The sequence below is a fragment of the Nelumbo lutea genome, chromosome 1 (assembly GCF_056320005.1).
Source record: "Nelumbo lutea isolate HS-2025 chromosome 1, American lotus-T2T, whole genome shotgun sequence".
Classification (NCBI taxonomy): Eukaryota; Viridiplantae; Streptophyta; class Magnoliopsida; order Proteales; family Nelumbonaceae; genus Nelumbo; species Nelumbo lutea.
Genome location: NC_142684.1, coordinates 2,749,132 through 2,771,634, shown reverse-complemented (window position 1 = coordinate 2,771,634; position 22,503 = coordinate 2,749,132). Strand labels below are relative to the sequence as shown.

Sequence of the window (22,503 nt, the reverse complement as noted above, 5' to 3'; positions counted from 1 at the left end):
GCATACCTATCCATATGTAGTAGGACCATGCTGGATTGCTGGGGTTCTAATATTCTTCTATTAGAGGCAAGGAAAGAGAATATTTATATTGATATTTCATGTTTCCATCCTTGTATAGAAAAAGTGCACTAAATTCATCCATTTAATAACTTCCAAGACAAGTGAATTCAAAACTGAGGAGATTTTCTCTTCAGATAAACAACCACTAAGAGGAGCCTCAAAAGAGTATAAACTGGGAAATTTTCCACTTAGTATGCAATATCCATAGATGAAAAAGTAGTTCCTGGACAGAAGTCAATACCCGAACCATTACTCTTGCTGTGTTGGAAATGAGGCAGAGTGGTGATGATAGAAAACTGCCAGATTGAGCGAGAAATTAAAAAGGAAGAGTGAGTAGAGGAGGATTTAAAAGAAGAGATGGAAAAACTACTACAGAAAGTGTGAAGGAGAAAAAGAAAGATGAGTTGACACAGCAAGGAAAAGACAGCTATGGTGCGTTCTTGACTCCCTCTTTAAGGACTTCTCTTTCAAGGTAAAATGTAAAGTGCTGTTGTAGAAATCTAAATTACGAGCTTTGGAAGAGGAAGCAGAAATAGATGATGGACCCATTTCAGCTCTTGATGAAAGCATTCAAATACAACCACCCAACCAAATACCTCTCCCTTTTGAATGCCGCCAGCAAGAGCCCGAGTTCTGTTATGTCTTCAAGAGGGTAAAGAGCAGATAAAGAGAGCTGTGAAGCAGGACCATTTTAATAGCAGATCATCAGGAACTGGGACAATTCAAGGCAGCTTTGATTTGCTGGACAGTGGTGCTGATAAGATTATTAACCGTTGTCACTGACTCTAGATTCAACTTTGCAGATGGCAAGCTGCTCACAAGAATCTGAAATGCTACAGTTATGAGTGATCCACTTGACTTGCTCATACTCCCTTGCAATGAACTTGTTGATGCTCCCATTACTTGGTCCAACTGCCCATCCGGAGAAATAGTGAATCCTGATGGCAGTAGACTGATGTGAGATGGGTCCTCCCCACTCATTGCTATATTAATGGCTGTAAGATCCACAGGAGAATAGACAACCAGTGATCCTGATGAATCTGTACAACTTTCCTGAAGTATCAACATATTGTTCTGGCTAGCATTAAAAGCCTGTCGTAGATAATCTGGTTATTAGCCCACTACTGTGGCAGAATAATCAGAGGCAAACCAAAGAAAATGACAAAATGGAAGCTCTAACTCTATGCATGTAGGCATTGTGATGAAAGAGCATACCCGAAGAACAGATATACAGTTTCCTGGATGTGATCCATTTGCAATATGGGCAACCTCTTGGACTGAGTTACCATTTGAAAGAACATCCCACTGATAAAATAAAAAGCAATATTAATATATGTGATAGTCATTCTGTTTTTAGGCATGTCAGAACATTGATGAATCAAAAATTTTCAATTCATATACACCTGAGCTCGAGTCCTCTCGTCTCGAAAGAAATTGAAGACATTTTGAGGAGAAACCGGAAGCCATATAGAGGTTGTGGCACTGAGGACCACACCATTAGGCTGGCCAGCTTCTGTACTCTTGTGAACAGTTACCCGAACACCAATGTCATTCAGTCCAGAAAGTGTAGTCCAACGGTGACCATTTGATGCACTTATGCTAGCACAAAAACTATTAATCATTCTCTGGGCAAGCTTCATCATGCTTCTCCTTCCTTCAGCTGAAGGGATCACTGCACACCAGCATCATAATTAATAACACAAATGTAAAATGTCAAAGGACTAATCCACCATTAAAATCTGATCAAAAGAAGATAAGTGATCAAAAGAAGCTTATTTCATACCTCCTCCAAGATCTCGAGCAGAGGTAGATGTCACCATCTGGCAAGCAAATCTTTCACACATCCTCTGCAGTGTTGCAAGCCATCTTTCAGCTCCAAATGCCATCCCACTGTAAACTAAATCTCTATAAAGCCTATGAGTAGAGGTCTTCTCTTCCAATTCCATATGTTCCACCCAAGAGATCTATCAAAATATTTCTCAGAACATGGGTTTGCCAGGTTACAACTTGCTTGGGTGTGACAGGGAATGAACAACAGAGAACATGAATCTAATTAATTTTTACCTTGGAATATCCATTGGGCATGTCTTGAATCAAGCATCCAGAGGGAAGCCTTCGACAATGAGAAGATGAGAGGAATTGGTTTTCTCGGGAGAAATCAAAGGACACATCCACTATTGCATACAAGCCTTGCTCAATTTGTTCACAATAACGGAGAAAGTAGAGTTCTCGAGTTGACACAAGAGGTGAGAGCACCTGCAATTCTGCATAAATCTGCATATACTATTTTATATCAGACTGAATCCTCACAAATTAGCAACCAAAAATTGTTACTGGTAAAAAGATACCAACTGAGAAATTATTCTGATAAAATAGAAGTGATGAACATACTAATAGTTACCAGTTGTAAAGAACCACTTCGATTTCCAATCATCCCAGAGGAAAGTACTTCCACGGTCCTCGCCTTAGAGACGATAGTAGGGAACAGCTCAACCCATTTGTTCTGCATTTAATTCAAGCATCATTAGATGAATAAGAACCGCAAAATTGAGTAATTATCCCTTTTGTTTATGAATTGGATTACAATAAAATAAAGGAACAGAACTTACCGAATCCATAAACATGTCAACTAATGCCAAACCATTCATAATCACCACACCTGAGTCTCTTGATGCCTCAATCCGAACATTGGGATTTTTCATCCGATTAGGTCTTGGAAAAGTTTGTTCATAGTTTTCAAGGTCAAGAACATCCCTCCCGTCAGTTGTAGACTTCATCCACAAAGGTTCATCTGTCTGCAAAAGTCTGATTAATTCATCCAGGGCATTCGCAGCTATTTCTGCCATTAGTGGCTTGTCCATCTCCGAGATTACTACTGTCTGAAACGGAAACTGTGGAACTGAAGAACTTCCTGGAAGAAGATCAAGATCAAGAGAAGGCCCAACCATTCCTTGACCACCAAAACTCCCTACTGATAAATCCAATGAAGAAACTGGAATAGGTTGAATAGTTGGGAGTTGTGAAATAGGCCTTCCAATGTACTTTGCTGCAATGCTAGATACCCTATCAAGCTGTAAAAGTATCTCAAAGAAAAAAAGAAAATGAACAAAACAAGATCTAGAAATGAGAAAAATAGAGGCAATCTATGTTCTGGTCGTCCAAATGTTACCTCTTCTCTCAGTCGGGCATTCTCCATTCGCAGCTTTTGTTCATCAAAATACATGTCATCCCCCACAGGAGGACCACCACATGATGGGCAGATTACATTCTTCAGTGCCTCTCTGATTGCTATGTTCTCACACCTGATCTTATCATTCTCTGCCCGAAGGGCACAATTATCCGCACGTTCATGTTGTGCCTGGAGTAGAATACAGAGGAGAAAAGGATACCAGTATATGAAGAATCATCCAATGGAAAACAATACAGAGGAGAAAAGGATACCGGTATATGAAGAATCATCCAATGGAGAACAATACAGAGGAGAAAAGGATACCGGTATATGAAGAATCATCCAATGGAGAACAATACAGAGGAGAAAAGGGCATACCACACTCCCTTAAGAGAAAAAAATAAGAAACAACTCTACCTTCATCTGTGTTCTCCTGTTTTGAAACCAAAATTTTATTTGGCGAGGCTCTAGCCCCAAATCCCTGCTTAGTTGCATGCGTTGTTTTTCATCTGGGTGGGGACACTCCTTGAACATCCTTCATCCCCATAAATAACAAAATCATTACCATCACAAGAATAACCATCATCAACATCAACAAAGAGAATATCATTACAGAAAATGACAAAACAAATAGCCAGTATATCCATTGGAATAATGTTTCAAATCAAGGTAAACCAAACCAAGAATATGGACCAAAAATAAGGTTGACATCAACAAAAGAAAACATGATAAAAGAGAGATGTAATGACATGATAAAGGAAACAAAGTTCTGAACAAGAAAAGTACAGCAGGCCCCTTGTAATTAATTTTATATGAAAAATAATACCTTCCATCATTGTTTTGAGGAATTTAGAATGTACTATTAGATGTTAGAATAAATGTCCTCTATATGTATAAGGGTCATCTTAGTTTTAAAAAGCATTTTTAGAAATTAGTAACTTGGAATTGTAAATCATGTATAATAAAAGGAGAAAACAATTGAATAAACGCCAAATCTCTTATACACTTCCTCTTCCTCCATCCAAAATAATAAAAAATGAAGGAATTGGTTGGAGGTAGTGGCAGTTCAGATAGATATATGCAGATTAGAAGTCAGAACATCATTGAACACTTGAAGGAATTGAAAAATGGAAAGCTCAACAAGATCAAATGTATTAGTCCAAAACATAAATAGTTAACTGAAAAAATAGAAATAGGTTCATGCTTCAATCTTGTCGCAAGATCATGCATCACCATTTGCATATATTTCTAATTGTTTCTACAACAACTAAAGCAGCACTACAAGGTCTATTATATTCTAAACAACAACAATAAGAATTGTTAAGATGTGCCGAATAGGGGTAGTTTAGTCTTCTTCTGTTTATTAAGTAACTTGCTTATGTGGCAGTGTTATTCGAGTTACTCTGCCCCACACTTAAGTAAGGTCATTTTTGTCTTTGTAACTATGATTAGAATCTAATATAGATTAAGGGGGTCGACTGAATGGGTTAACTCATCAGATTTTCGACAGACCCTTCTTCTTCTTCTTCTTCTTCTCCTCTTCCTGTTCGGACTACTGTAGCAATAGTCGAAACATGGCATCAGAGCCATGCTCCTGACCTAAGTTAGTTGGTAAAGCACCTCAGCATTGTTCGTGACTCTTCACCGTCGTTTCTGATCAGTCGATAGAGAGAACTGGTTCGCCCTAGGTCAGAAACATTACAGCTTGTCTCTTTGCTGCGCATAACCTTCTTCAACAAGGAAAGTGACTTCAGTAGTGAATGGTTGATTGATATAATCAAAGGAAGGTCGGTTCTCTCTTCTTCTAGTGTTACTTGTATTTCTGGGTAGAAATCCTACAAGAAGTTGTTGTACTAAGTAGAACCTAGAGAACTATGTTCATTGTTGCCCTAGGAAGGGCTATGTGTGCAGTAGCCGAATGGTGTAGGGCTGCTGCAAGTCGTTGAATGGTGTTAGGGCTGCTGTAAGTGGCCGAGTGGTGTAAGGTAAAATGCAGTGACTTTGTCGAACTCCTTGTGGTTGTGTAATGCCCTCTTAAGTGTGTTAAATAAGTTTGAACTGGGTGCAGCAGATTTGGCTGTGTTGTGGTGCTTGAGTGGTTGTAAGAGGGCCTCTACTTGTGATTAGTGAATGGTAAATTGATGCTTATGTGGGACGTAAGTATGTAAAGTCAGCAGTAGTGTGAATAAGAACAAGTGTGTGAAGTCAATAGTGGTGTTTAGAGGCTGCAATAGGTGCTGAAATATCAAACTGTGAACAACACCAATCAGCTTGTAGCTGAGAAGTAAGTTAGAGACAACTGTGAAAGAGTACAATGGCAACAATAGGAGATGGCTACAATGATCAGAAACATAGTGTAGTAATTTCCTCCGACTACCTAGGAGTACAAATGACCTCAATTAAGCTAAATGGGGAGAACTATGTTCCATGGGATAAATCAGTGGAAGTTTTTCTCAAGGCAAAGAAGAAAGCAAAGCATATTAGAGATGAGAAGCCACCGGTTGACTCTCTAGGGTTTGATGATTGGGAACAAGAAGATGCTCAAATCATGACTTGGCTGTGGAATAGCATGGAACCCAAAATCAGTGCCAACTTCATGTTCCTTGATACGGTTAAGGATATATGGGAGCATGCTAAGAAGCTATATTCTGGACAAGATAACACAACAAGAGTATATCAGCTGTATCAGGAGTACTTTGATTTACAACAAGGAACCAAAACACTACAAGAGTACTATACCTGCATGAAGAATATAATGAATGAACTCAATGTCTATCATCCCCTTACTCCAAATATTCAAGTTCAGCAACAGCAAAGAGAGCAACTAGATGTTACAAGATTTTTAGTGGGGCTGGAGTCGGAATATGAACCAATTAGAGCTCAAATATTGAGGGGCTCTACTCTTCCTACACTTGAGGAAGTATTCTCAAGACTTCGTAGAATCTCTTTGGGCCAGACAGAGAACTCCACACAGTATGATAGATCAGCACTTGTGACAGCTAGAGGTGGTGGACATAGTACAAGAGGGGGAGGTCATTCCAGAGGGGGCCGTGGCAATTCCATGATTGGTAGGAGTGGCCGTGACTCAGAGGGAGGCCGTGGCAGAGGAAAAAATAACTCTACAAGGAAGTATACTCATTGTGGTAGGGATGGACACACAGTGAATTTCTGTTATGATCTACATGGCCCTCCCTCTAAATGGGCTAATCATGCTGTAACAGGCGATGTTGCTATTAGTGACAGTAAACTGGCAGACCTAACACCTTCCACATCTACATCTACTTCTGGGAGGGAGATGGTGAGTATTTCGCGTGATGAGTATGAACGGTTTCTTCAAACTACTTCACAGCATACCACTGCCACATATGCCCAATCAGGTATCGCTTGCATATCATCTAAAACTCCTTCCTGGATTATTGACTCGGGAACCTCAGATCATATGACCGGGACTCCAGGTGTGTTCTCTTCTCTTGCTGAAACCTCCACACCACAAACTGTTACACTTGCCAATGGGTCCTCATCTCCGATCTGTGGTGTTGGTAATGTTGACTTGGCTTCTATCCCTTTATCATCTGTTTTATACGTACCTAAGTTTCCATTCAATCTTATGTCTATTAGTAAAATAACCAAAGTTCTTAACTGTTCTGTTACCTTCTTTCCTTCCACTTGTGTTTTTCAGGATCTCAAGACAGGGAAGAAGATTGGGGGGGCATGAAGCTGGTGAATTGTATTACCTTGACGGCGGTGGATCTTCAATTGCACTTCAGACTTCCCTTACTCCTCTACAATGGCATTGCCGACTGGGACATCCATCTCTCAAGGTCCTCAAGATGTTGGTTCCATCATTGAGTCAGTTGTCAGTTTTACAATGTGAGTCATGTCAGTTTGGTAAACACCATCGTGTGTCCTTCAGTCCAAGAGTTGAGAGTTGTATGTTGAGTCCTTTTTCTTTGGTTCACTCAGATGTTTGGGATCCGATCAAAATAGAGTCTTATAATGGGTACAAGTATTTTGTCTCTTTTATTGATGATTGTTCAAGAATGACATGGATTTACTTAATTAAAGAAAGAAGTCAATTATTTTCCATTTTTCAAAAATTCCATGCTGAAATACGCACACAATTTGGTGTTCCAATCAAAGTTCTTCGTTTAGATAATGGTCGTGAATACTTTCTTACTGCATTTCAACAGTATTTAGAACATCATGGCATTATTCATCAAACCTCGTGTGCTTTCACCCCTCAACAAAATGGGGTGGTTGAACGGAAGAATCGTCATCTTCTTGAAATTGCTCGGTCTATGCTTCACCACATGCATGTTCCTAAACGGTTTTGGAGTAATGCTGTACTCACTGCATGTTTTCTCATTAATCGGATGCCCTCTTTTATTCTTCATGGTCGGTCCCCCTTCTCCATCTTGTTTCCTACTTTATCTCCATTTCCATTAACTCCTCGTGTCTTTGGTTGTGTGTGCTTTGTTCATAATCTGAGTCATGGAATAGACAAGCTAGATGCACACTCAATTAAATGTGTCTTCCTTGGCTACTCTCGGACTCAAAAAGGGTACAAGTGTTATAATCCTATTGCCCGAAAGTGCTATGTCTGCCTTGATGTCACATTTTTTTAGTCAGTCCCCTTCTTCTCCAGTCATGAAGCACCCTCACCCTTACCTCCTCTTCCTCTTCCTGTCAGTGATTCAGTTCCAGAGGCTGTTGTTGGAGTAGACTCATCTCCTCATCCAGTGCAGGTCGCCACTGAACGACCACCGATCCAACAAGTGTATACACGTCGAACGACACCGGCCCCTCCTGCTTCTACCTCATCTGTGGATCCTCTCATGGCTCCTATTGCTGAACCTTCAGATCTTGACCTACCCATTGCCTTACGGAAAAGTAAACGTAGTTCCACACTCCATCCCATTTCCAATTTTGTTTCATTATCTCGTTTTTCTGCCTCACATCGCCAGTTTGTTTTACTTTTGTCTTCTATTTCCCTACCTAACAATGTTCAAGAAGCTCTTAGTTCACCTGGATGGTGGCGGGCAATGGAGGAGGAACTTTCTGCTCTTCAACATACTCAAATGTGAGAACTTACTACTCTTCCACCTAGGAAGCATGTTGTGGGTTGTAAATGGGTGTATACTGTGAAATACTTGCCAGATGGTAGTGTGAAACGTCTGAAGGCCAGACTTGTTGCTAAAGGTTACAGGTGTATGGCGTGGACTATATGGAGACATTCTCTCCGGTGGCTAAAATTGGTTCCGTTCGTGTCCTAATTTCCTTGGCAGTTATGTATGATTGGCCTCTCCTTCAACTTGACATAAAGAATGCCTTCCTCCATGGTGATCTAGTGGAGGTATATATGGAGCAACCACCTGGGCTTGTTGCTCAGGGGGAGGGTGGTAAGGTGTGCAGGCTGAAGAAAGCAATTTGTGGGTTGAAACAATCTCCACGTGCTTGGTTTGGGAAGTTCAGCGAAGCGGTGAAGAGTTTTGGAATGAAGCAATGCCAAGTTGATCACTCAGTGTTCAGCTATGACTCAGAAGCTGGGAAGATTTTATTAGTGGTCTATGTGGATGATATTGTCATCACTGATAGTGATAAATTGGGAATTGGCAAACTAAAGGTATTTCTGCAAAATCATTTTCAAACAAAGGACCTTGGAACATTAAAGTATTTCTTGGGAATAGAAATTGCCAGGTCAAAACAAGGTGTGAATCTGTGCCAAAGGAAATATGTCCTTGATCTATTGGAAGAAATAGGACTGTTAGGTGCAAAACCGGCTGAGACCCCTATGGAACCAAATGTTAAGTTGAGCAGTGATACAGGAGAAGTATTTGAAGATCCTGTAAGGTATAGACAACTAGTGGGAAAGCTGAACTATCTGACTATCACGAGACCCGACATCTCCTTTGCAGTCAGTGTGGTGAGCCAATTCATGCAGAACCCTCGTATACCTCACTGGGATGCATTCCTTAGAATTGTGAGGTATCTGAAAGGAGCTCTAGGCCGTGGGCTATTGTATAAACCAGGAGAAAAACTTGAAGTAGTTGGGTATACAGATGCAGACTATGTAGGCTCAATGAGTGACAGAAGATCTACTACAGGCTATTGCACATTTCTGGGAGGAAAACCTGTGACATGGAAGAGTAAAAAGCAGACGGTTGTAGCCAGAAGCAGTGTTGAAGCCGAATATAGGGCCATGGATCACACTACCTGTGAATTAGTGTGGCTGAGAAATCTCCTACAAGAAATTGGGTTTCACATGGATAAACCTATGAAATTGTACTAACAACCAAGTTGCACTACATATCTCATCCAATCCTATCTTTCATGAGAGAACAAAGCACATAGAGGTTGATTGCCACTTTGTGAGAGAGAAGGTTCTTGCCAGAGAGATAAATACAGAACATGTGGGCTCCAATGACCAGTGGGCAGATTTGTTTACAAAAGCTCTAAGCTAAGGGAAAGTGAACTATCTATGTAACAAGCTGGGATTATATAACATATATTCTCCAGCTTGAGGGGGAGTGTTAAGATGTGCCGAATAGGGGTAGTTTAGTCTTCTTCTGTTTATTAAGTAACTTGCTTATGTGGCAGTGTTATTAGAGTTACTCTGCCCCACACTTAAGTAAGGTCATTTCTGTCTTTGTAACTATGATTAGAATCTAATATAGATTAAGGGGGTCGACTGAATGGGTTAACTCATCAGATTTTCGACAGACCCTTCTTCTTCTTTTCTTCTTCTTCTTCTTCTTCTTCTTCTCCTCTTCCTGTTCGGACTACTGTAGCAACAGTCGAAACAAGAACAATAGCAGAAATAACAATAATGTTATCCAATATATAACAGTGTTTCCTTACGCTTCAAGTGCCTGAATCTGACGAACAGTGTGGCGATGGTACCGCTTCTTCCTCTGAGGATCAGATGCATCTAGGTCCTCACCTGATCCACTGCCTCTAGTGTCAAATTCCATTTTCAATGATCACCACCAGCTGCTCTTCTTTAGTTGTTGAGAAACCTGTTTTCCTCACATCATGATACCAATAAGAGCATATCAAATCAATAACAAAACCATAAAAGAAAAATGAAAGGAAGGTTTTTTGGTTCCCCCGTCAAATAAAAAGAGACAAGCAAAAAATTACAAAAATAAAGGAAAAGATTTTTCTTTTTTTTTTTTTTGAGTTTCAGTTTCTATCTCCATCCCATCCCCTTCCTAAGTTGGTTACGTGCACTGATGAGATTATGCTTCATCTCTTATAACAAGCTTGCTAGTGAGAATCCTTATGCCAAGTATTTTGATCTTCATACAAGTTTAGTAACATTCAGTGATAACCACGATTGGAACCTTCATGAACTCCCCAATGTGCCCAAAAAGAAAACATATTTACTCCTTTAGATACAATTTAGCTGAAAGAAAATTTCCTTCTTTAACTAGCAAGGGTTTGTGGGTGATAAATGAGATGTTTATGCAAACTATAAACTTGAAAGAAGAGTTATAATTGATGAGGCAGAATGTTACAATCTGCCTGGTCAGTGTCCATGAGAAATTACTTCATTTGATGCATCAATACATACCTTGTCAATTGCCATACCTACTTTGAGTTTCACACATCAATTAAAAAAATTATGTAAATGGTACTAGGAATTACATGATTCTGGCCCCATACTGGTGATGCTATATACAAGGAATAAACATGACAGAATAAATGTTGACTAATCTATAATGTTCTTCTGTCCTTTCTAGATTAAGGGGGTAATATTTGAAGGAACAGAAATTTGTGGGATTAAACTCTGCTTTTGTAAATGTAATGTTTTAAAAACTGACCCATAGGCTGACCCATTTTTGCCTCCAGGTTGAATGGGTCAAACCATGACACATCAGCATATGTATATAACATATATAAATACCTATATATGCATATATAGGTATAAACATGTATTATATAAATAAAATAATGTACAATTATATTCTTTTTTTTTTGAAGAATCAAAATAAAAATTTTCATTAAAGAAAATTTGATTCATACAATCCAAGGGACGTCAAGATAACACCCAACACAGCCTTAACACATACAACCAGCACTACAAGAAACAAGGAACTGATCAAGATTACAAGTCTGTAACTCAAGAAAATTCCAAAAGTTATCTCCCAATTCTGCTCTGATAGTCTGATGAAATTCTGGATGCACCGGAATCCAATCGGACACCAAATTTTCAACCATAACTATCAACCTTCCAATATTCTTCCATTTATTCTCAAATAGTCTCCTGTTTCTCTCATTCCAGATAACCCAGCAGACTGCAAAAGGGATGCAACTCCACACAATCCTTGCTTTCTTACAACCATTAAATCTTGCCAGGAAGAGAACAGCTCTTCTGTAGTAAGGCTGAAACACTCTTGTTCCAGAAAGAAAGGAATAAAATCTCCACCTAAATTTGGCAATCCTGCAAGAGTAGAACAAGTGGTAGACTGTCTTCTCATCCATACCACAAAGATAGCAGAAGCCTGCCATGCAAAAACCTCTACTCTTCAGGTGGTCTGAAGTTAAAATGCTATCCAAGGACACTAGCCAAACGAAAGCTTCCACTCTAAGGGGGATAGGGTTCCCCTACACTCCCTCCACTTGATCAGATACCAGCTGCTCCTTTATCAGTGCCATGTAGAAAGATATCACAGTGAATCTCCCGTTTTTGCACTCTTTACACCACAATCCGTCCCTTGAAGAGATAGAAATATTAGTTGTTGCAGATTTTCTAACAGCAGTAGACATTCTTCAATTTCCTTGGAATCTTTAGAATGACAAATAGTATGTTGGTAAGCTTGATAGGACACTTTTAATGAGTGTTATTCTGTCCCCCTAAAAACAGGTATTTTGCTTTCCTCAATTTCCTTGGAATCTTTAGAATGACAAATAGTATGTTGGTAAGCTTGATAGGACACTTTTAATGAGTGTTATTCTGTCCCCCTAAAAACAGGTATTTTGCTTTCCACTTCTCCAGTCTTTTTTCCACCCTTTCTAGCACTGGCCTCCACACCCCTACTTCAAAAATCTTGGACCCCACCAGGAGACCCAAATATAGGAAAGGTAATTCCCCTATCTGACATTCAAAAACTGCAGCACACTGTTCCAACACCTCTCTTCCTATTTCACCCACTCCGATTAATAGACTCTTGGACAAATTAACTTTCAGACCAGTTAACATCTCAAAGTTAGCCAGTAATGCCCTTAAACTCAGCACTTGATCCACTAAAGCATCGAAAAAAAAAAAAAAAAAAGAGGATGTCAACCGCATACTGAAGATGAGAAATGTAGGGCCCCTCCAAACCCACTCTAAAATCTTCAACCCAACCCAGTTGAGAACCATTCACCATAAGTGGATTCAACATCTCCATAACCAGAACAAATAATAAAGGAAAAATTGGATCTCCCTGCAGCAAACCTCTGGATGCTTGAAAGAATTCTGAAGAGACTCCATTGGGAAGTAGAAAAAAGGAAACTCAAGAGACACAAGAATACATCCAGCTTCTCCACTTTTCCCCAAAGCCCATCAAGCGTTATCTCCTCTAAGAACCCCATTTCACATGATCGTATGCCTTCACAATGTCAACCTTGCAAAGCCCATCAAGTGCTATCCCAGCCTCCCACTTCTCAGTTAGAATCAATACACTCACTAGCCACCAATACCCCATCCAAAATTTGCCTACCTTCCCCATAAACCATCTGGGTTTCTCCTACCACCCCATGCAAAACTGCTTTCAGCCTCCTTGATAAAACCTTGGCCAGAAGCTTACAAGGACTACTTATTAAACTAATTGGTCTGAAGTCTTTAACATTCACTGCCCATCCTTCTTTTGAATCAAAGAACAAAAGTGGCATTCAATCTTTTCTCCATATCTTTTGTGTCACAGAACTCATTGATCATTTGAACAAAACCTTCCTCAAAGAAGCCCCAACCAGCCTTAATGGATTAAATCAACCAGGCCCTGGGGCTTTGTCCCCTTCAATCCTTTTCAAAGCATCTCTGATCTCCTCAACCTCCACCTTCCTTTCCAGTCAACTTGCTGAATTATCACTTAATTTCCTAGGCTCCAAACTCCCTAAGGTCACCCACCTCCAACCCCTTTCCAAGAACAGATTCTTGTAAAAGTCCACCTTTTTCTGTATCTCCTCCCATGAATCCACCAAATCCTCTCCTACCTGAATTCTTGAAATGAGATTTCTCCTTTTCCTTACGCTTGCAAAAGCCCGGAAACTCAATTCTGATCTGCCAAACACCTCCATTCTTCTACCCCTCAGTTCTTCTTTCAAGAACTGAAACTTTCCCAATATTCTAAGAGCTGCTGAACCTTCCACCTCTCTTCAGCCCACTCCAAAAAATTTGGTTCTTGTAACCAGACATTTTCAAACTTGAAAGGTCTCACTCCATTCGCAGCTACAAACTTTCTTAAAATTATTGGTTTATGGTCTGACATCCTTAGTGCCAAAGCTTCCTGAACCACCTCCCTCACGTACTCCACCCAATCACCTAAGCATAAAAACCTGTCCAACCTTCTAAGGATTGCTGGAAACTGACCATTCAACCAGGAAAATCTTCCACCACTTAAAGGTGGATCAATAAGTCCACTTCCCTCGATGAAATCCCCAAATTTCCTCATAATAGTGACCCTTCAGTTCCTCCCTCCTTTCATCTCACTACTCCTTACTACACTAAAGTCCCCAACACCCAAGGACCATTCCACAACCCCCTCAGCTCCTCCAACTCTTTTTTTTTGGTTAATCAGCAATAACTTTTTCCCTTTCCCCTTTACCCCCCTTTTTTCCCCAAAGTACTGGTTGCGGGATTTGATTCCGCATCAATGCTGGGACAACCCAGCTAACACACCAACGAGCCAGCCCTCGACTGGTTCAGCTCCTCCAACTCTTCCCAAAATGCATCCCTTTCTCCAATAGTGACCCTTCTGTCCCTCCCTCCTTTCATCTCACTCCTCCTTACTACATTAAAGTCCCTTAACACCCAAGGACCATTCCACAACCCCCTCAGCTCCTCCAACTCTTTTTTTTTGGTTCATCAGCAAGAACTTTTTCCCCTTTCCCTTTTTACCCCTTTTTCTCCCCAAAGTGCTGGTTGCGGGATTTGATTCCGCGTCAATGCTGGGACAACCCAGCTAACACAACAACGAGCCAGCCCTCAATTGGTTCAGCTCCTCCAACTCTTCCCAAAATGCATCGCTTTCTCCCTCTGAATTTGGTCCGTAGACATTTGTTATACCCCAGTACCACCATCCGTTCACCTCTTTCAGATAAATAGACATTTAGAACTTTCCCACCTTCTTCCCCACTTTTCTTAAGGCCCCTGGATCCAAAAGCATGAGTAAACCCCCTGACAGACCCACTGCATTCAGCTCCAGCCACTTCCCGCTGCTCCTTCCCCAAACCTCCTGCTTGAAACCCAAATTAAAAGATTCAAATTTTGTCTCCTGAAGCAGCATAACTGCGGGACAGTGACTCCTAATTAAATTTCTCACCACCGCCTTCCTCTCCTTCTCTCTCAAACCCCTTACATTCCAATTAATCACACTCATCCTTCTTTTCCTTCTATATACAACGAAAATGGAAATTTTCCTTCAGTCCTTACCCATTTCCTCTCCCCCCCCCCTTTTTTTTATTTTCTCCTCCCTCCTAAACTTCTCAAAGTACTCAAAGGCCTTCCTTGCAAATTCTTCCCCTCCCGAGAAAAGCAAACCCAAGGATTTGCTGACTGATACCTCCCTCTCTACCAAGCTGTCGATTTCCACTTCTCCGTTTTGGATCAAATCCAAAACCTGAACCATCTCCCCTCTTTCCTCCCCCTTCTCCTGCCCTTCCCCTCTCTTCCCCTCCGAGCACCCTTCCCGCCCTCTCTCCTCACCTCCTTTCCTTCTTCCACACCCTGTGTAGTTTCTAGAAATCTTTTCTTTCTGTTATATATCCTCTCCTTCCTCTTGCCCCCTTCTAACTCAACAAAAGATCTTTTTTTCTCATCCCCAAAAAACTCTACTTCTTCCCAAATCCCCTTTCCCGCCTCCATTTGGAGTTCACCACTCCCCTACTTTGAAGTGATCCACAAAGCATTAGGAAATAATCTCTTGATCATTTATCTCTTTGCAAATCGTTTCCAATTTAGCCACAAAATTCTTTCTGTTCCTTCAATTAGCAACCGCATGAAAGAATTCTGTATTGCCATCTCCCTCCTTGATCCACTCGCCTCTTGATTTCTGTCTCCAACAAATCTCTTTCCTTAACAAAATTTCTTCCAATTCCTTCTTCAAAGACCATCTCAAGTTTCTATCCTCACTCACTTAGGAATCCTAGTATTCCTTATCATCCAATTGCTCTATTTAGGAGGTAACACTTAACTCTCTCCTCAATTCTGCCAAAATGTTCTTTGTTCCATTCCTTGATTTTACCTTTAAGCCTTTGTATTTTTTTATAAAATCTTTCTCCTTTCCAATGAACTCCTCTTAGCTCTTCATTCCACCACTCTTCCACTCTATGGATGAAATCCAAGTGTGTAAGCCACATGTTTTCAAACCTAAAAGGGATGGGGCCACTCAAGAAGTCCTCTGTAACAATTCTAATTGGACAATGATCAGAAGTAACTCTAGGTAAGGCTCCCATCAACCCTACCCAATGTTCTTCCCTATCAATACTGAAGATAAACCTGTCCAACTTTGACCATGTAGGAGAACTTTGCATGATAAACCAAGTAAACACAATCTATTGGATAGGAACCTCTTTTAACTCACACAACTCAATAAACTCATTAAACTTCTAGTAGAGGTCACTTGGTTAAGGCTGTTTGTTTCATTTGTAAATCTAATCACATTAAAACCATCGCCTAAACACCAAGGACCATCCCACAAACCTCTAATATCAAAGAGCTCCTCCCACAATTCACTTCTCTCTATATATCTATTAGGGAGATAGACATTCGACAGAACCCAAGTAAAGCCATCTCCCGCATTCTTAAATTTCAAAGAGACCAAAAATTGACCTACTAATTCTTCCAATGATTCTACCACCTCATACCTCTGCATAACGACCACACCTCTCGACCCCGCCCAAGGGTACAAACAACCTGCCTAGACCTCCAAACACTTCACACCCACCTTCTATCTACTTCCACTACTCTCATTTCCAACAACATGACTATGTCTAGGTTTTCCTTTCTAAGCAAGTCATTTATTACCCTCCTCTTCCTGCCACTATCCAATCTTCTAACATTCCAACTGATTATCTTCATAGCAACTCATAAAACCAACCCCACACCAATATGACCACTTACTTTGACCCCTTTCTCCTCTCCCCCCTAGCACTAAACTCTAGGTCACATGTCACATCATATTTCAACCTCTCAACCTTTGTCATATTTTCTTCCTTTGAGAATCCTTTCCCCCTTTCTTTTTGGAATAAAAATTGATATTTCTTGATTCCCTTAGCTTCAGGCCCATCGCTCTTGTACGTCCTACCATAGGATCTCCTCCATTCTCCCTCCTCTCACCTATGGTGTTTCTCACATCTTGCCATCCTTCTTGTTTTTCCAAGCCTACTCCGTCAACTACAGCCACTTCTTCCTTACAAGCTCCTCAAAAGATTCACATACTAATCCCCAAATCCTCTCTCTTTGCTCCCAACATACACCCTCGACCGTTCCTCCGAACTCCCCTCCTCATCCTCCTCCTGCCCCTCTTGATTGGTTACAAGTAAGGCTTGGAGCTAATAAATAAGAATTACGGGCACAAGAGAAACATCAATACACAAAAACTTAATGACATTCATACTTGGAGATAAAGGTTCAGATGGAGCATTGAGAATAGGACCATTTGAATCAGAACTCAACCCTAAAAAGCCATAATCTGATGGATTGAGAATAGGTTTAGTCAAAGAAGGGGGAGCTAGCAGACTCTGAGTAGAAGATGAGCCCCTTTCTGAGGCATCTCCGTTCTGCTTCAAAGGAAAGCTAGATACCACCAACGAACCCCTATCTCTTAGTTGGTTCCCTTATGTTGTATTTGGTTTTAAGGAAAAGGTAGGGAAACCAATACAATTGTTGTATAGGTTTCCCTACCTTTTCCTTCAAACTAAAGACAAGGCTCAATTTGCACTATACACATTTCCACTTGTACTCTCTCTAAGGTTCTAAATTTCATAATGTATCAGTCTGTATCGACCAATGCACAGACTGATACGGGCCTATTTCAAGTCGTTTCAGATCTATACTGGACGATACAGTTCCAATACGAACCGATACTATGTATGTATCAATTGATACATGTGTATTAGATTGTTTATATTATTTAATGTCATTCTTCTCTCTCCAATAACTCATATAATTACCCCCTATAACCTCTATAATTATTCCTTCTCTCTCTAATAACTCCAATAATTACTCCCACTCTTTCAATAACTCCTATATTTGATGCTAATTTAATATATTTAATCAATATTCAAATTCGAATTTGAATTTAAAGAATGCCATTAAATAGACCTTAAAGTCTTAAACTAGCTATAGAAACTACAAATAGGAGGATTTGAACCCTAGTTAATAGTATGCAACAAGCACAAATCCACCATTAAGCCATGCTATACTTGCTTGTCATAAATATATGCACTTTTATTCTTAAGCATCTTTTTTATTCTTAAGGGATTTTTTGGCAATAAATACTAAAACTGATTCTTAAAATTTATATAATAATAAATATTAACACAAATTATATTGATTTATGACAATTAAGATATAGAAATATAAATTTTAGTTCTTCCATTATTCTTCAATGGTTACCAATTGTGTCCCGATATCTCACAATTGATATAAACCCTTGAAGCATGGTTTTTACATTTAAATAACTCATTTATAATTATATAAAAGTTATACTGTTGTTATTAATATATATTTTTAAGATTTATTTGAATTTATTTAGTTTATCCATGCATGTCTTGATTTTTCATCCATATTCATACATATCTACAATGTATCCCAATATGTCTGTTAATATTACCTTACCGATAGGACTTGCGTTTTCAATACTTTGAGCCATGACACTTTCCAAACTGAGCCTAAAAGATTTCAGTTTTCTTTTCTCTCTGTCAACCCCCAAGTAAGCTAGATACCGATGGAGTTTTCAATTGATTGCAAATTTGCAATGCATTAAATCAAAGACGCCACTTCAATTTATAACAATTTATTATGATGTCGTAAAAACAAATTTGGATAGTTTTTATCCTTTGTATTATGAAGAACAAACAAAAGGTGTCCCACTTTTATTTATAATATTTTTGTTATAAAAACTAGCTTAAAAGGTAAAAGCATGTGAGATGCATTCCTCCTATATATAGCACAACAAAGGCATTCAGAAACCTCTATACTGGAGGCATAGGCATCACAGAATCCATATGCTTCGATTATGTGCCTCGAGGCATTTTCCTAGCGCCTAGCCTTGAAGCACACCACCAGCACCTTTTTAAATACTGATTTTACCCTAATAGATTACTTTTATTTATCAAGAGCTAATGCTAATATTGCCTTCAACGTTTTTCTTAATAACAAGTATATGATGCATGAAACATCTAATGAATTGAGATCAATAATGAAATACTGAAATTTAATAACATGTTATGATTAAGTACTTTAGGAAAAAAATAAGTTAAAATTGCATTTGTTTATAATACAATTGCATTCATGTGCTAACCAATCTTATGGCTGTTAGAATGTTTTATTATTATCTTATTTTACAGGATGGTGTTTCATTAGTTAGAAAAATACATGTTTTAAGGTGAATAGGAAATAGGGATTACCTTTTCCAAAGCTTCAATTTGTCTTGTGCAGGGTTATCTGCATTGAGGCTTTTTGCAATTTAGTTATTCTGTAAGCTACTTGGCTATGTGCCTTCCAATATATCTTTCTCTTAGACCTTTCCCATTGAATACCATTTACGCCTAGTTTATTTACATGATCAATATAAATTGTATATTTTGGGGCTTGAACGTAAAAGTTAAAACTAGTAGCAAAATGCGCTTTACAGGATTGTTGTGTAGGATTAGGAACTTAGTAACACGTCTTCATGCATTCGTTGTTTAGAGCTTTTAGGCCTATGCCTCGCCTTTTCAAGGCCCAGTTACCCGGCCTCAGCTTTAGCCGTTTTGGAACCTGGCTTGTCCTCCCTCCTCCAGGCTCCAGGCTCCAGGCTCCAGGTGATTCTTTTTTTCTTTTTGGGAGACTCCTTTTGGGGATGTACATGAATCCATCATCAGGCTTCCTTAAACCCCGGTTTCCATAAACAATAAAAATGGAGAAGAAGGCGGCTTTTCACGTGTGGTGTGTTTTGGCTTTCGAGTCTCTTCATTGACTCTGAAGTCTGAAACCCAATATAAAAAATGAAATAGAGAGAACAAGCAGGTAGGTGGGCGTGGGTCATCTCGCGAGACATGAAGATTGTAGACATGGGTTTTGATTTTCTTACACCAAAAGCAAAAGCTGAAGCAATCCTTGTCGGTTAGTGGGAGAGAGAGAGAGAGAGAGATGCCAAGGCACGGATGACTAGAACTACAGCACTAAAAAAAAAAAAAAGAGAGAGAGAGAGAGAGAAGGAAAAATCGGATACCTGTCACCGGCGGCAGGGGGGAAGTCGGTGGCGACTGTTAGGCATTGTACTGCTACCGTCGTCAGCGGAGGGAGCGGCTACAGATGGAGGCGGTGCGAGCCCAGCAGCAGCACCACCACCACCGCTGGGGTTGCTGCTACTGCTACTACCGAGTGCGAGTGGCGCTGGGAATGGAGAAAGAGAAGCAGCAGAGTGAAGTTTTGAAAATGGTTTTCAACGCCCGTACAATCCATCCCTCCACCCTCTTAACTCGTTCTTATGCCGTCGGACGGGGGTTTGGTGAAATCTGTCGGATCGCATTCAATGTACTCTCCCCCTAGTTTCCTTCCTCATTCACACACGCACTCTCTAAAATCCTCTCTCTCTCTCTCTCTCTTCTCGAGGTTTTTAAACCTCTCTGTAGGTCCCACACTGGAATTCTGGAACCGTCTGATCGGTTCGTGCACGGTTGGGATCTTCCCATGTCAGCAGCATCTACCTCGACTACTACTACAAGCCTACAAAAAGGAGACGAGAGACGGAGAGATCCACCGCCGGCCGGGCACTCCCATGGTCGCCGCTCCACCTCGTGGATCGTGGTCGGTCAGTCCGTCCGTATGGAAGGAAAGGCGCTGACATTCGTCGCTCACAATGTGCTGACGTAGACACGTGTCAGGAGAAGCTTCGGAACGCGATCAACTCTTGTCTGACTACGATGTGGTATGGGGGCATGGGAAGAAATGAGTCCGGATATTCTGGACCACCCATTGACCACGGAAAGAAGCGTGCGTGCGTGGATGAACGATTAGGGCACGACTTGACCAGAGACCAGAGAGTAATTGGTCTGATCCATCGTTGTCGTACGCAACAGATGTGAATTCTGTATATACAACTAACTACTAGATTATTATTGGGATAATGAAGGTTACCAATAATTCAACTAAAAGCCAATATTCTTCCAACCGTTTCCTCCGTTTCGTTTCATGTTTCACACTTTCACTCAGCGGATAGGTTTGTGTGGGCCCAAGAAACTTACCTATAGTTTTATTATAATGCATTTCTACTGTATCATTTTTCACCAATAGTCTGCAATTCTCACCATGATACTCAAGTAATTCTTTTGATCAGTCCAGCTCAAATTTCCTTTGCCCCACCTTACAGATTGATGAATCGTGACCGTCGATTGATGTCAAAATTCATGTCGTTTACTATCAAAACTGTAATTCAGAGTACTTTTTTTCTATTATACCTGAAAACTTCTTGGTATTATTATATTATATATATATATATATATATATATATATATATATATATATATATATATATATATATATAATAAAACAAGGAAGTGTAGAAATTTTCTTTTTTTTGAAACAATCATGCATTTTTCTAAATTATTTCTAATTCCTATTTATCCTCTCCCCCACTTTTTATCTATATCTATCCAAAGAAATTTTGGCTTAAAAAATTTAAGAATTATATAAATATTTTAACAAAATTATATAATAACTTTAAAATATTTATAAAAAAACATAAAAAATAATATTATATTTTTATAAAATATATCACGAAATTATGTACTAACAATTTCAATTCTATTTTTCTGGAATTTAAATTTTATTAAAATAACAAAATATTATAAATATAAAAATTTATATAACAAAATATTTAGTAATATGTAATAGCTTCAAATAAATAAAATTCAAATAACAAAAAAATTAAACATTTTACATGTTATTTAAACATTTAAATAACTAAATATTTTACATAACTAGATTTTAAATAGTTAAAAAAATGAAATTATGTAATAAATATTAAAAAATTCTTAGAAGTAGAAAAAAATATAACTTAATATTGAAATTAATAATAATTTAATATCATACAAAATTAATAATGAAATTATGTAATAATTGTATAAATTATAATTTTATGGATTATTAAATTAAATAATTAATTAATATTTTAAAATTTAATTATTTTACACATTATTTAAGTATTTAAATAACAAAATATTTAACATAGCTAGATTTTAAATTAGTTAAAATAAATAAGTTATTTAATAAATTTACAAAAATCTGAAAAGTAGAAAAATAATTATAACATAATATTGAAATTAATAATAATTTAATATTTTTACATAATATTGTAAATAACTAATTTCACTTATATCAATTAATAATTTGAGAAAATAACTTTCATAAAAATTAATGTTTATTAATAATAATTTTAAACTCTTAATATATATATATATATATATATATATGTATGTATATATATTATATAATATACATACCAATATTAATATTTATCGTATTTTAGTAATTATTTATTGTTTTTTTGTGATAAATGTATTTTCAATAATTATGTATAAATTTATTTTTATTTTTTTATTTAACAAAAAACTTTCAATAATTATTGAAGATTAAACTACTATTATTGAATTTTTTTTAATTTTGTTTATTGCACTTATTCACTTATTGTATTTTTGCTATAACTTATTCATTAATATTTATTAGAGGTTAAACTATTATTTGAGATTATACTATTTATTGACTAATTTAATATATTTTTAGTACTTAATTGTATTTTTGTAATTATTGTATTTTTTTATTATCAATATATTTTCAATAATTTTGTATTTTCGCTATAAATTTT

General features: G+C 38.4%; 1 protein-coding gene across 5 annotated transcripts; it reads right to left on the bottom strand.

Annotated features, from left to right (window-relative positions):
• Positions 1-60: 60 nt before the first annotated feature.
• Positions 61-20,556, bottom strand: LOC148873211 (homeobox-leucine zipper protein HDG11-like). 5 transcript variants are annotated; one of them, XM_088965954.1, is made up of 11 exons: positions 19,870-20,556; positions 10,088-10,245; positions 3,647-3,764; positions 3,230-3,418; positions 2,670-3,131; positions 2,462-2,563; positions 2,125-2,334; positions 1,844-2,024; positions 1,464-1,732; positions 1,276-1,365; positions 61-1,152 (listed from the first exon to the last, which is right to left on the bottom strand). In XM_088965954.1, the coding sequence occupies exons 2-11, from the start codon at positions 10,198-10,200 to the stop codon at positions 766-768; spliced, it is 2,121 nt and encodes a 706-aa protein (XP_088822080.1). In that variant the 5' UTR covers positions 10,201-10,245; positions 19,870-20,556; the 3' UTR covers positions 61-765. The 5 variants fall into 5 exon arrangements, with proteins under 5 accessions (XP_088822080.1, XP_088822079.1, XP_088822082.1 ...); XM_088965953.1 differs by having other exon boundaries at positions 2,125-2,343; positions 19,870-20,454; XM_088965956.1 differs by having other exon boundaries at positions 1,844-1,907; positions 2,125-2,343; positions 19,870-20,454.
• Between the last annotated feature and the right edge of the window lie 1,947 nt (positions 20,557-22,503).